This window comes from Tenrec ecaudatus, chromosome 4 (genome assembly GCF_050624435.1).
Source record: "Tenrec ecaudatus isolate mTenEca1 chromosome 4, mTenEca1.hap1, whole genome shotgun sequence".
NCBI classification, from domain to species: domain Eukaryota; kingdom Metazoa; phylum Chordata; class Mammalia; order Afrosoricida; family Tenrecidae; genus Tenrec; species Tenrec ecaudatus.
This window is the reverse complement of record NC_134533.1, coordinates 17,414,332-17,426,630: the sequence shown is the minus strand read 5'-3', so window position 1 is coordinate 17,426,630 and position 12,299 is coordinate 17,414,332. Positions and strand designations below refer to the sequence as shown.

Below are 12,299 nucleotides of genomic sequence, written 5' to 3'. Positions count from 1 at the left end.
AGGGTGGCTGGGGGCGTGCCGAGGGGCAAGGGGAGGGGCCGGCGCGGACCAGGGGAGGGGAGGCGGGGGTCGCCCAGCAGCTCGGCCTGCCCGGGGCCTCGACCCCTCCCCCCTTTCTTCTGGCCCCGCCAGCAAGAGCTCCAGGCCTTGCACCCTGCGCCCCTGCAAACTTTCCCGGAGACCCCCGCTCCGCCTCACCTCGAGGTCCCCGGCTGCAAGGCGCCGCTTCGCCCATGCCCCTCCCCCGCCCCTGGCCGGGCCCGCCCCCTCCCTCGCCCGCCCCCGCTCACTCACGCGCTCCCCGGGGATTTGGCTCCGCTCCTCTCGGCGCCTCGACGCCAGTCCCCGCCGCCACTGCCGCCGCCGCCGCCGTCACCGCGGGACCAAGCCAGAGGGAGTCTTGGCGGGGCCACGCCTCTCGCCCCGCCCGCGGACACGCCCCCAGAGCGCCTCATCAACATTCATGAGCGCCTGCAACCTCGGTGGTGGGAAGCCTAGGCGGAGCTCGCCCGAGATCCGACGAACAGCGGAGCCCTGGTGCTTAATTATTCATGAGGGTTGCAAATGAGAGGCCCGCCCCAGCCCGGGCCGCGGCGAAACTGATGCAACTCGGCCGTTAGGAGCGCTGGGATGACGGCCACCGAGACGACCGCCTAGAGAGGCTGCCTGCGCGGCCAAGGCGAGGCCTAAGCGCCTGTACGCAAGGCCGCACCATAGAGTCCCGGGTAGAAAGAAGGTAGCTTTGGGCGGACTGGAGTGGTTTCCTGTTACCACTCGGAGTCCTCCTGAGCACGTACACAACGTGGCTGTCCTACACGTGTAATTTAGAGCCCCCTGGTGAAAGCCCTGGTAGGCCGGTGGTTAAAGCAGTCGGCTGCGAACCAAGCGTGCAGATCCTCCCACCAGCCACTCTGAAGCGACAGCGTCAATCTGCAGGGTCGCTGTGTTGGAATCGGTCCTCCTGCAGTGGGCTTGGTAGGAAGACTGATGGCCTGTTTACCTTCGCTATCTCCTGCTCGGCCTCCTGGAGCGCTTCTCGACCCCCCCAAATTTGCACCCCCACCCCCTTAGTAATATAGGTTTACATACACACACCTTATCATTCCCGTATCCCCATGGGACACTCACTCACTCACTCCCCCTTTTCTCCTCCCCAAATCTCCAGGCTCAGGTTTCCACTTCCCTGGTCAAATTCAATTCTCTAATGCCTGATTCAATTATCTAAACCCTTAGAAAGACCCTTGACTCAGATTCAGGATGGAGCCAGAAGCTGCCTCCTCTGCCAGGCTAATGGAGTGGAACTGTGAGAGACTTCCTAATCAGATCAGCTCTCATTTCTACACTCTCAGGTGGCCCATCCCGGCAGAAGAGCGTGAAAACCAATGCTTGTCCAGCTAGGAAGAGAACAGGCTGTACCTGGAGACCTGCTTCCCGGCTGTGGGCTAAGCCCTGCCCCGCCAGGGCAGTGCCGCAGACCAGGAAAAGCAGGGCCACAGAGAAGGCAGCAGGACATGGTCTCCAAAGTCAGTTCCCTTTATTAAATGATTTTCACAGACCAGAAATACAAAATAAAAGTAGAAATAGGCCCCCACAAGGAGCCCCAGGCCCATCCTCACATGCCCCCCGCTGCACCCTTGAACAGGTCTCAAAGGCAGCACACCCGCAAGGTCAGGAGAGCAGGCCCGGGGGTCCTGGAGCCTGCTCTGCCCTGCTTCCCACCCACTCTCTCCCCAGATGAAAAGAGCCATCTTGTGAAGCAGCAGAGGATACCTACGCCCCAGCAAAGTGCATACTGCCAGGAGACCTTGGACAGGTGGCCCAAAATCCAAGTGATGGGGAGAAGCTGGTACCAAAACATGGGTGGGGAGATTTGTTGGAGTGTGACTGGGCAAGCAGGGGGACATTTCCCCTCACTACTCATCCGAGCCTGACGCCGAGTCCTCTGAGCTGGGGGGAGTACTGGCTAGTTCCTCTTCTTCCGAGTCCTGAAAACCAAAGGTCTCTTCAGAGGCAAAGCCCTGGACACCCTACCCTCTTAGCCACGTTTCAGTGGCCAAAGGCCCCCAATTCCTTAACCCTTCCCTACAACTCCAGCACCCACCTTCAGGACCTCAGAAGGCCACCTCTGTACCTCCCCATGCTTGCACAACCCCAGGCCCAAAAGACCAGGCCTCCCACCACTTTCTAGCCAGCCAGCATGGCCCCACAGCCCAGACCCGGGCTCACCTCACTCCCCCGCCTCTTCTTCTTGCCCTTGTTTTCTCCTGATGAGCTCTCATCACTGGACACAAATTCTTTGCTCTTGAAGCTCTCACTCAGCTGCCTCGACGATGACTTGGATGATGAGCCCCTCGAAGGTGTTGACTTCTTTTCCATCTTTACCTTGACTTTTTTCTTCTTCTTTGACTTGTCCCTATGTTAGGGCACAAGGGGCTTTCAGGCTCCTCCTGTCATCAGCCACCCCACACACACACCCCCACCCCCCCCCACACACCCCTGTCATCAACTTCTAGCTCTATCAGGGCCCTTTCCTGGTCCCAGCCACCTTGTCCATGTCACTGCAGATACACACAGCCAGCCAAGGGACCCCAAGACAGAGCAACACATGTGAAGGCACGCCAGAAGAGCCAGATATCACAGCCTGAGGCAGCCCCCTAGACAGCACTTATCTGACATCTCTGGTCATATCTTTAGGTGGGGGGGTGGGGGCAGGGAACCTTAAAGGAACTAGGCATTATATTTCAGAGTAATGATTCTGTTTTCTGATTCTCCATTCCTTGGAACAAAAGTGATCCTCCAGGCAAATGGGTCAAGAGGGCCCTAGCTTGTGACCCACACTCAGGCAGCTGCCTACCCAGACGCACTAGCCTAAGGCAGTGGGCGGCAGAGCTACTACCTACCTTGAACACCCCACTTCTCAACTCTGACCTGCAAAGAAGCATCAGCCAAAAGAGCAGTTGCCGGGCCATTCGGTTCCAGACACTCACCTCTTGGAAGACTCTCCCCGGCCCCCTTCATACTCTTTCATGGCTTTCTCATACTCCCTCCGGGCCTCCTCAGCCCTGCGATCCCACTCCTGTCGCACACAGTCGTAAGCACAAGGGAAAGTCAGCACAAAGGAAGCCCTCCTATACAGACTGAAACGTTCCACCACTGGCCCCCTCCCTGCTCTCAGTCAGTTTCACAGCCTCCCTCCAGCCCAGTACCCACTCCCCACCTCTGCCGCCACTTGCCTCTTTCTTCTCTTTGGACATGCCCTTCCAGATCTCGCCTGCCTTCTTGGAGAGATCGGTGATGCTGATGCCCGGGTGGTCGGACTTGATCTTCTCCCGGCTGGCATTGAGCCAGAGCATGTATGCAGACATGGGCCTCTTGGGGGCATTGGGGTCTTTGCCCTTCTTCACCTGTGCCAAGAGAGCCCACACGTCTCTGGGGTCCATCACCCAAAGGACTCACTTCTCCCCAGGAAATGTTCAGGAGCCCCGACTTGGGATTAAAAAGCCCGGCAAAGGAGTCTGGAGCAGGCTCCCAGCACCTCATTCAGATCCCCCAGAAGCTGAATTGTACCTCACGGACCAGAGTGAAAGATCACCAAGAAGATACTCCTCCAGGCCCTACTCTGGCCGCCCCAGGAGGACCAACGTACAGGTCTCACTGGTGGAGAGCAGGAGAGGCGGCAGAGAGTGGCCTCCCTCAACACCCGCCAGCCAGGTGGCGAGTCCGCACCTCCACAGGCTTCTTACGGCTCTTGCGGTCCTTGGCGATCTTGGCCTTCTTGAGCTGTCTCCGCTTCTTCTCTTCCCGGTCGCTGTCACCCTCGTTGCTGGACGAGCTGGCAGAGGCATTGCTGTCAAACCTGCCAACACGCGGGGATTCAGGCAGGAGAACACTGGCCCCTGCCTCAAGACGGGAAGACCCCAAATCCAGGCCCCACGAGGGGAAACGGAACACACAAAGGAGTTTCAGCTGCTGCTCCTGGCCAAGGTCTGACTCATCTCCAGGTAGCTCAGCCAGAAGGGCTGCCTCAGCCTGGTCGGAATCGAACCCCCGTCACCACTTCCTGTGGGTGAATGCCCTTAATCTGCCCTAGCCTTTTCCAAAGGGACAGTTTTGTTGCTATCGAAAGTTGGGAAATCCAATTTTTCAGCCCAACCAAGTTTAAAACAAAAGAATAAGTGAACAAGTGATTTCAAAATCAATGGCGAAGAGGTTGTAGGATGCCTGGTGGGGATTCATCAAGTGTTATGTAGCTAAAAGGAATTACTGAGAGCCGAATGAAGGTCGAACATGATAGTGGCTTAGGAAGAGAGTGAAAGGAAATATAGGTTAAGAACCAGGAGGCAAGGACATTTATAGAGGTCTAAATACAGGCACATACATATGTAAATATATACTTAACGATAGGGATATAGACCTATGTATGTATATATTAAGTATTAAGGTAGCAGGTAGACATTGGGCCTCTACACAAGTCCTCCTTCAATGCAAGAACACTTTGTTCTAATAACCTGGCATTCTGTGATGCCCACCTTCCAGATACAATCGCTGAAGACAAAAAGGGTGCATAAGCAAATGTGGTGAAGAAAGCTGATGGTACCCAGCTATCAAAAGCTGTAGCATCTGGGGTCTTAAAGGCTTGAAGTTAAAGAAACAGCCATCTAGCTGGGAAGCAACAGCCCACATGGAAGCACACTAGCCTGTGTGATCACGAGGTATCAACAGAATCAGGTATCAGGCAAAACAATCATATTGATGTGAACGGGGTTGGAAGGTGCGGGTGGGTGGTGGAGACCCACAGCCCATCTGTAGACAATTGAACACCTATCCCCTCACAGAGGGTCACAAGGAAGGGACAAGTCAGCCAGGTGCAGTGTAGCACCAACAAAACACACAACATTTCTCTAGTTTAATGCTTCCTCCACCCCCCGTTATTATGACCCCAGTTCTACCTCACAAATCTGGCTAGACGAGAGCATGTACACTGGTACAGGTAAGAGCTCTTGACACACGGAACCCCAGCAGGACAGCCAAGCCCTGAGGAACAATGGAAGTAACAGTACCATGAGGGTAGAGGGGAAGCAGGGGAGAAAGTGGGAACTGATTGCAATGATCGACAGAGAACTCCCCACCCAGGGTGACAAACAACAGAAGTGAACTGTGTAAGAGATGAAAACAATAATTTATAAATTATCACGGTTCATGAGGATGGGAGAAGGGTAAAAATGCGCTGATACCAAAAAAGAAAATGTTTTGAAAAGGATGATGGCGGCAGCATATGTACAAATGTGCTTGGCACCATGGATGAGCCCCCAACAAAATAAAAAAATTAAAATTGTGTGAAAAAAGCAAAAAATGAATGAGTTAAGTTAGAATATGGGTGAATGAAAGAGTTGAGAAAACAAGTAAGTAAAAATAAACTGGAAACCCCGCCCCTGTGTGGATTCCGACTCATATAGGCCACACTGTCACCACTGACTGATGGGCTCCCACTGTGCCCTCCCAATAAGCAGCCAATCGTTTTACCCAGGGGCCCCAGGGGCCCTGCCAACTTAGTGAACACCTGACGGCCTGCCCGCACAGACGGCCTCCTCAGCCGTCGCTGGGCCGCCTTCTCTCCTGTGGGGCTGACCTTTTGTGCGGACACTTTCACAAGGTTTCACTGCTGCCCTTCCGAAGTATGGGGCACAGAGCTGGTGGACATTGGGCCTTCCGCTGCCCAGAAGTTCTGCCTGAGAGTCACCCAGCCTAGACTTGGTCCGTGAGCTTCCCACCAGCCGCAGACTAAAGGCGGGCACTATCCAGTTGGGGCACCCACCAGAACGCTGCAAACCTGACCCACAGCCCAGGCGCACGAGTAGAAGCACTCCCACGAGATGTAGAACCAGACCCCGCACACCTGACCATCAACAGACGCCAGAGGCAGCGCACTGCCATCCACTCGCTCCCTCCATGGTGCTGCACCAGTGGGGTGGAGCCTGCCCAGAGCTGGGCTGCCACTGGAGGTGCAAGAAGCTTCACTTCTGTGTCTGACACGAGCAACCAGAGTCCTAACAAACACAACATGAGGGAGCGAGGGAATGACTGCTATTGTACAGATGTGGAAACCGAGGTTCACTCATCTAGCTCAGGTCTCCCAACTAAGAAGCAAGGAAGTAACTGCTCCCCCTCCAGCTTCTAGCCATGCCTCGCACCTAGACACAGCCCTTGCTGCTTTCTGATGCACGCTCATGTGGTGTCACCTCACTGGAGGTTGTCCCCTTTCTACCGTGGGTCAATGCCTGAGGCCAGGACACGAGGAAACGTCCAGACAACTCCCACTCCCTTGCACTCACAGCTCACCCTCTCAGCCCAACAAGGTGCAGCCCAAACTCACTCTTCAGCCACATCTTCCTCCTCTTCACCCGGGTTGAATGACTCATCTGAAAACAAAGAACACAGGGTACATCAGCTTCTGCCTCAGTGGGGAGCCTGCTGCCTCACCAAGACAACCAGCTTGGACCCAGGCCCCACGCCCAGCACTCAAGGGGCACCCAGCCCCCACCAGTCTCTTCTCCAGAGTCATCACTGCTGTCATTGGCATTCTCTTCCCGGATCTTGCCCTCCTCCTTCATCCGCTCCAGGTAGGCATCGTGCTGGTCATCGTCTGAGTCAGCATACTCGTCGTAGCTTGGGTTCATGCCCTAGTCAGAGAAGACCGGGGACTGAGGTCCTGGGCTCGCCCGGGCTCTGGCACCCCTGCACTCAAACAACACGCCCCCATGCCTGTGAGTAAGGTCAGAGCAGCAGCCCCAGAAGGCCCTGGGGCTAGGGTGTCCACACACAGCCACGTGCAGGGCCTGTGCCCCGAGTACTTCCTGCCCGGCTGGGTTAGCCCAAGCCCCTCCCTGCCCCAGCCCCACGGAGCCCTGAGGGGCTGCAGAGACTGAGCTAAGGCCATGCCGAGGAAACCTGCACCAGGAGGGGAAGGGGTCACACGCACCTCTTTTTTCTATAAGGGTGAGAAGAGAAGAAAGAGTCGGGAAAAGGAAGTCGGGAAACTCCCTGCCTCTCCCCACCTACAGGGCAGGCGAGAGTCCCCTCCTCCCCCACGCACAGGTACCTCTTTCAGTCCGCGATTTTTGATGTTGAGCTTCTTGGCGTTGACAAAATCAAACAGCTTCCCATACTCCTCCCTGTGAGGAGAGACATACCCGGTGACCAAGTGGGTCAGGCCAGGGCAGATGGGGGCCAGGGAGGGGAGACCCCACTCTGGGCACAAATGTCTAAGCCACCAGCTCAGAGACGCTCAGGACAGTCCTGGACAAGAAGCCAGGTGAGGCAGGGAGACATATCTGAAGGGGCTTCAGAGTTCGTGAAGAACAGGATGAGGAGATAAAGGATTTCCCCCTGCAAACATCTTGAAGCCCCTAAAAGAACACAACCCAGTGAGAGCGCCGTGCAAGGGGGAGTTTTCAGTGTGTTGCTGGTCTGCGTCTCCTCCTCCAGAGGGATGCTGTAGAGGGACAAGATGTAAAGATGGTTATCAAGTATCTAGCCTGCAGTGAGCCCTCGTCAGCCTCAGCTGCTGTGTTCTCAGAACGAAGCTCGTTCCAGGAAAGAGATAGCATTTCCATGGGGGAGAGGGGAATGAAGGAGGAGAAAGGCTGGCACTGAACAAGGACAGCTACCGGAACGCTCGCAGAACCGCCGGCACGGCTTCTGGATGCAGAGTCCTCCGGAGAAGAGCCGGAAGCCCAATAAACAACCTAGCCCAACGCTGGAGAAGTCAGGTCAGGGCCGGCGGCCACGCGACTTCCCAGGCACAGGTGGGCCAGAAGGTGCTTACCTCTCAATGCTGCTGAAGGTGTACTGAGTGCCCTGCTTGGTCTCAATCTCAAAGTCAAAGGAACGCGTGGTGGTGGTGCCGCGGGCGAAGTTGACAAAGGCGATCTCATCGAAGCGGATGTGCACAGGCGGCTTGTGGACATAGATGAAGCCCCGCTCCAGCGGGTACAGCAGCCCCGAGCTCGCCTTGTAGGAGCAGGTGATGCACTGGGCCCCAGAGTGCCTGGTGAGGGGGACAGGGAAGCTGGCCAACACTGACCCACCAGCCAGAGCGTGGGCGACACAAGGGGACCCTCCAATAGCTGTGACACACACGTATGGCCCCAGGCCCCCGCCCCTGGCCACATGCTCACCCCTGGAAGTTGCCCGGGACGGTGATCTTGCGGTTCACCAGGGCTTTCATGACGCGGCTGACCATCTCGTAGAGGGACCCCGACATGTTCTTGGTGAGCCGCCCCTCAAAGCGCTTCTCCACCTCTTCCCTGGAATCAGAGGAGAGGTCGCAACACGAGCACTGCCACCTGCCAAGGGAGTCCCACCACCCGGCCAGACCCCAGCAGTATCTCCCAGTCCCAGGAGGCACTCACTCATTCATGTTGAGAGTTAAGGAGATGTCCTCGTCCTTAGAGAAGAGGAGGATCAGGAAGTGGTACCGGGTCTGGCCCTGCTTGATGGGGGGGTCCAGGCTGATCTGGTAAGAAGACGGGGTGAGGGTAAGCACCAACATGCTCCACAGAAACCTGCTGTTCCACCAACACAGAACCCCGAGCATGGGCCAGGCCCCCACCAGTGGACGCTGCTTACCACAAAGAACATCTGGCGCTGATCCTTGTGGGGCAGCAAGAAGAGGCGGAGAACGGTGGTGTAGGGGATCTTGTAGTCAAAGGTCTTGCCGTGCAGGTGGAGAAAGGTGGGGTAGATGCGGATGTCATACCGGCCTCGGGGAGTCAGGCACTGCAGCTCCCGGAAGATGCAGATGGCATCGCCGGTGGCCTGGATCACGTCGGCCTTGGACAGCACGTTCTGGGCAAAGGCCTGCAGAAGCCCTTGGGTTAGGGGACGGCAAGCCCGGCTCCCGGCCTAGCCAAGGCCTGCTCAGCACCGTCTGCCCCCAAAGCGTCCCAGGGGCGGGGCTCACCTCCACGGGGTCCACACCGTCCTCCTGGGTGGGAGGCACGTAGAAGCGTACTTCCATGAGGGAGACCTCGGCATCGTCGTTCTGGTGGAACTCCAGCGTCACCTCGTTCTTGCCCGTGGTGCACTGGGACACGTTGCTGAGGGGGATCTCAAAGACCGGCTGGTCACCAATATCAAATGAAAGCAGCTGCCCTGTAAGGAGGAGGGGGTGGAATCAAGCCACAAACTTCTTTCTGGAACCTGCATGAACCCCGCCGCCATCCCCACCAGACTGTGAGCGCTGCAAGCTATTGTTCACGCCGCACCCCAGTGCACAAAGAACACACAAGCAGATCACCAGCCAGAGACTGTGGCAGGGAATAGTGAGCCTGTCCCCAAACATCAGGCCCCCCAGGACTCACCACCAAACTTCACCGTCCCCCAGTTCCAGCCCTTCACACACAGATCCTTCTCCATCAGTTCAAGGCGATAGTGAGTTTTGAAGAAATCTGCGAGTTTCTCAAACTCCTGTGGGGGGGGAGGGGAGGAAAACACCCCAGTAAGGCCGTGCCCTGAAACAGACCTGGATGGCCCATGGTGCTGATTCTGAGAAACCGCCCCAACAGATGCTTTCTTTGAGTCTCAGCAAGAAAGCGTCTACAAGGCTGTTGACCAAGATTGCTTTGGGGAAACGAACCTCATGCTGGGCGAAAGGAGACATTAGGAACTGACCTCCTGGTGGTGGGCCTTCAGTGCCATCAGACTTTTAATTCTGCACAGGTACCACGTTAAGTGGAATCAAAATGAGGCGAAGTCCCGACTCAGAAGCAGCTCAACACGGAATAGCAAAGCTACAATGCTGAGACGCTCGATCGGCGTAAGGGCCGCGTGTGAAACCCGCCATCTGATCAGAAGAGGGCATCTTCCGGAGCTGAGGCACACAAGACCCTTGACGGCGTCCTGACAGCTCGGTGGCCTAGATGCCCCCGCTCCAACAGTCAACACCAGGGCCCACCGCCACCACGTTGATTCTGACTCCATGTGACCCCAGCATTACAGACTAACACTGCTCCACCGGCTTCTGAGGCCTAGTCGTTCTTTGGGGAAGCAATGGACAGGCCTCTTTTCTGTAGCACTGCAACGTCAGGCTCAAATCACCGATCTGTGGCCAGTAGTTGAAAATGACGCTTGGCCTGCTCTCAAGGCCCCAGAAGGCAATGACATGACTATCCGACACAGGGCTCCCCAGAGCTCTCTAAGAGATTAAAAGCTACCAGACAGCACAGCAAAGAGTGGGATTTATTGCAAAAGGGCAGCTCACCGATTCTCGGAAGCCATCGTACTTGTAGACATGGCCGTTCTTGGTGAGCAGTTTAAGGCCGTGGCCCAGGGCAACCCGGCGCCAGATGCCTTCGGTCAGCTCCCCAGCCTGGATGTTGTCCACTTTGCCCGTCTTGCTGTTCTTAAAGATGATGCCCTGGCGGCTTAACCGGAGTCGACCATCATTCTGTTGGAAAAGGAGGCGCAGATGCAGGGAGGTAACATGCCACACCAACACCCCAGTCTGCTGTGCGTGGGACAGCCAGTGAACAGCAGCTAAAGAGGTGGGGGCCAGCAGGAAGCCAGGGGTCTAAGCCTGGCACTAGACCCCACGCACCCTGGCAGGCCTAGTTTTCTGTGACAGGATTCAGGAAGGATGAGCATTTAAGTTGCCTTGTTACCCCAAGATACACAGCCTTTACTAGGAATTCACCAGGTGCGCCTTATGTGATCACCTCTCCAATGCACTTTGCAGATACAGCGGTTGCTTCTATCCTTTAGCAACGGCTTCTGCGGCCACTGTGTGCGCGCACTATCACATTTCGCTATTCCTCACGGGAGCTCCAGCTTTTTCATCATACTACTCTACACCTCCAACGGCATGACTAAAACCTCTCTGTGCGCCGGGAAACAGCCAAAAAGAAAGCTGTGACTTGCTTTATTCTGATCTCCACTTTATTGCAGAGGTCTGACAGGGAATCCGCGGGATCCTCTCTTGGCGGAGTAGGAAGCATCATTAAAGCAAGCTCCGTTAACTAACACGCGCACACTTCCCCTTCCCTCCATAGAGCAAGCTCGCTCGCGTGTACACACACGGAGTTAAAGGCCAACGCTTCTCACCATGGAGCCTTTGACCTCCTGATAGACCTCGTTGAACTCCAGCGTCTCTGCCATGCTGACCTGGCCCTCGGTGGAGCCCCAGGCTGCACAAAGGGAAACCGGAGACGCGGGAGGTGGGCTCCAACTCCTCCGCACTTGTGCAGATACTCAGCAGCTTAAGAATCTGAATGGAAGGGGGCGGGGGGGGGGGGGGGAGGTCAGATAATCGTTAAAGACAACACCTCGCCGGAGCCAGGTGGCAACTCCTGGCTGTCCCAGCGGCGTCCCCAGCCCGCGGGGCAAGGCCCAGACTGGACTCGGAAGCCGGGCCTGGAGTAGCGCTTACACCCCAATCCCACCCCCGCTCGGGAGCTCCAGCGGGCGCCATGGCAACGAGCAGCGGGCTCTCTGCTCGGGGCCCGCACCTCACACGCATCCCCATACAACTCAGGGTGCAGGGCTCCCGCTTCCAGGGCTCCCACCGAGGCCCCGGCCCCAGACCCACCGCTCTCCCCTCCTCCCCGCCAATGGAATCGTCCGCTTCCCGCGGATTCGAACGCGGAACGGACCATCTCGAGCGTCCCGCAGGGGAGCGGGACCCGCGCCCTCCCGGGGCACGAGGTCGACGACCACCCACCTCAAGCAGCAGCCTCGCGAGGGCCCCGGCGCGGGCGGTGGGCGCGCTGGGGGACGAGGGGGGGCGGGGCGGGGGAAACGCAGGGGAGCTTTTTCCCGCGTGCGCGGCCCCGCGTCCCGCCACCGGAAGCCGCGCACGGACCATAGAGTCGGAGCGGGCTAGAGGGGCGCTGGCTGGGTCCGCCGGGGCGGCTGTCGCCTAGAGCGCCCTTCCGGGGGAAGGCGAGGGCGTGGTGAAGTCGGCGCGCCAGTCGAGGTGGGCTGCGACCAGAAGGGGGGAGCACGGGGGCGGGAGTGGGGGGCTTCAGAATGCTACAGCCCCTGCTCCTCAGGGGACTGTTGGGTTCTAGTGGGGACCCGTGAGGTTGGCTTCATCGGACTCTCCTTAACGTGTGTGTTCGCTGCGAGCGCCTCCGTTCTCCTGCACAATAGGGGTTTCTGTGGAGCACAAAGGAGTCTGTGAGACAAGAAGAAAAATATTTCAACTTGCGGAGAAAAGGACCTCTCCCACTGGCTGCAAAGAGAATGCCGGTATTGGTGGCAATGTGACAGTGTGCCGCGTGGGACTTGTCCCCTCCTTAAAA

At 57.2% G+C, this 12,299-nt stretch overlaps 2 protein-coding genes across 3 annotated transcripts in view; both read right to left on the bottom strand.

The window, feature by feature from the left end:
* TNKS1BP1 (tankyrase 1 binding protein 1) overlaps nt 1-434 on the bottom strand; it is a 28,953-nt gene extending 28,519 nt beyond the window's left edge. Inside the window, exon 1 of one of the 2 annotated variants that reach the window (XM_075545699.1) lies at nt 295-434. The gene's annotated coding sequence lies outside the window, so the exon portion shown is untranslated. Of the gene's footprint in view, nt 1-198; nt 218-294 lie in introns of those variants that run through there. The other variant, XM_075545701.1, reaches the window with a different exon arrangement.
* Nucleotides 435-1,517: 1,083 nt separating this feature from the next.
* Nucleotides 1,518-11,864, bottom strand: SSRP1 (structure specific recognition protein 1). The gene is made up of 17 exons (XM_075545698.1): nt 11,717-11,864; nt 11,101-11,263; nt 10,262-10,447; nt 9,363-9,468; nt 8,963-9,153; nt 8,629-8,859; nt 8,412-8,515; nt 8,178-8,306; nt 7,826-8,047; nt 7,100-7,172; nt 6,542-6,680; nt 6,374-6,419; nt 3,727-3,856; nt 3,234-3,404; nt 2,988-3,076; nt 2,227-2,413; nt 1,518-1,985 (listed from the first exon to the last, which is right to left on the bottom strand). Exons 2-17 carry the CDS (start codon nt 11,152-11,154, stop codon nt 1,914-1,916), a joined length of 2,130 nt encoding a protein of 709 aa, XP_075401813.1. The 5' UTR covers nt 11,155-11,263; nt 11,717-11,864; the 3' UTR covers nt 1,518-1,913.
* Nucleotides 11,865-12,299: the final 435 nt, after the last annotated feature.

Coding starts and splice junctions, on each gene's coding strand:
- SSRP1 (XM_075545698.1), bottom strand. CDS start 11,154: ATGGCAGAGACGCTGGAGTTCAACGAGGTCTATCAGGAGGTCAAAGGC. Junction 10,448..11,100: donor AGGAGGTCAAAGGCTCCATG/GTGAGAAGCGTT, acceptor CTTTTCCAACAG/AATGATGGTCGACTCCGGTT. Junction 9,469..10,261: donor ACGATGGCTTCCGAGAATCG/GTGAGCTGCCCT, acceptor CCCCCCCCACAG/GAGTTTGAGAAACTCGCAGA.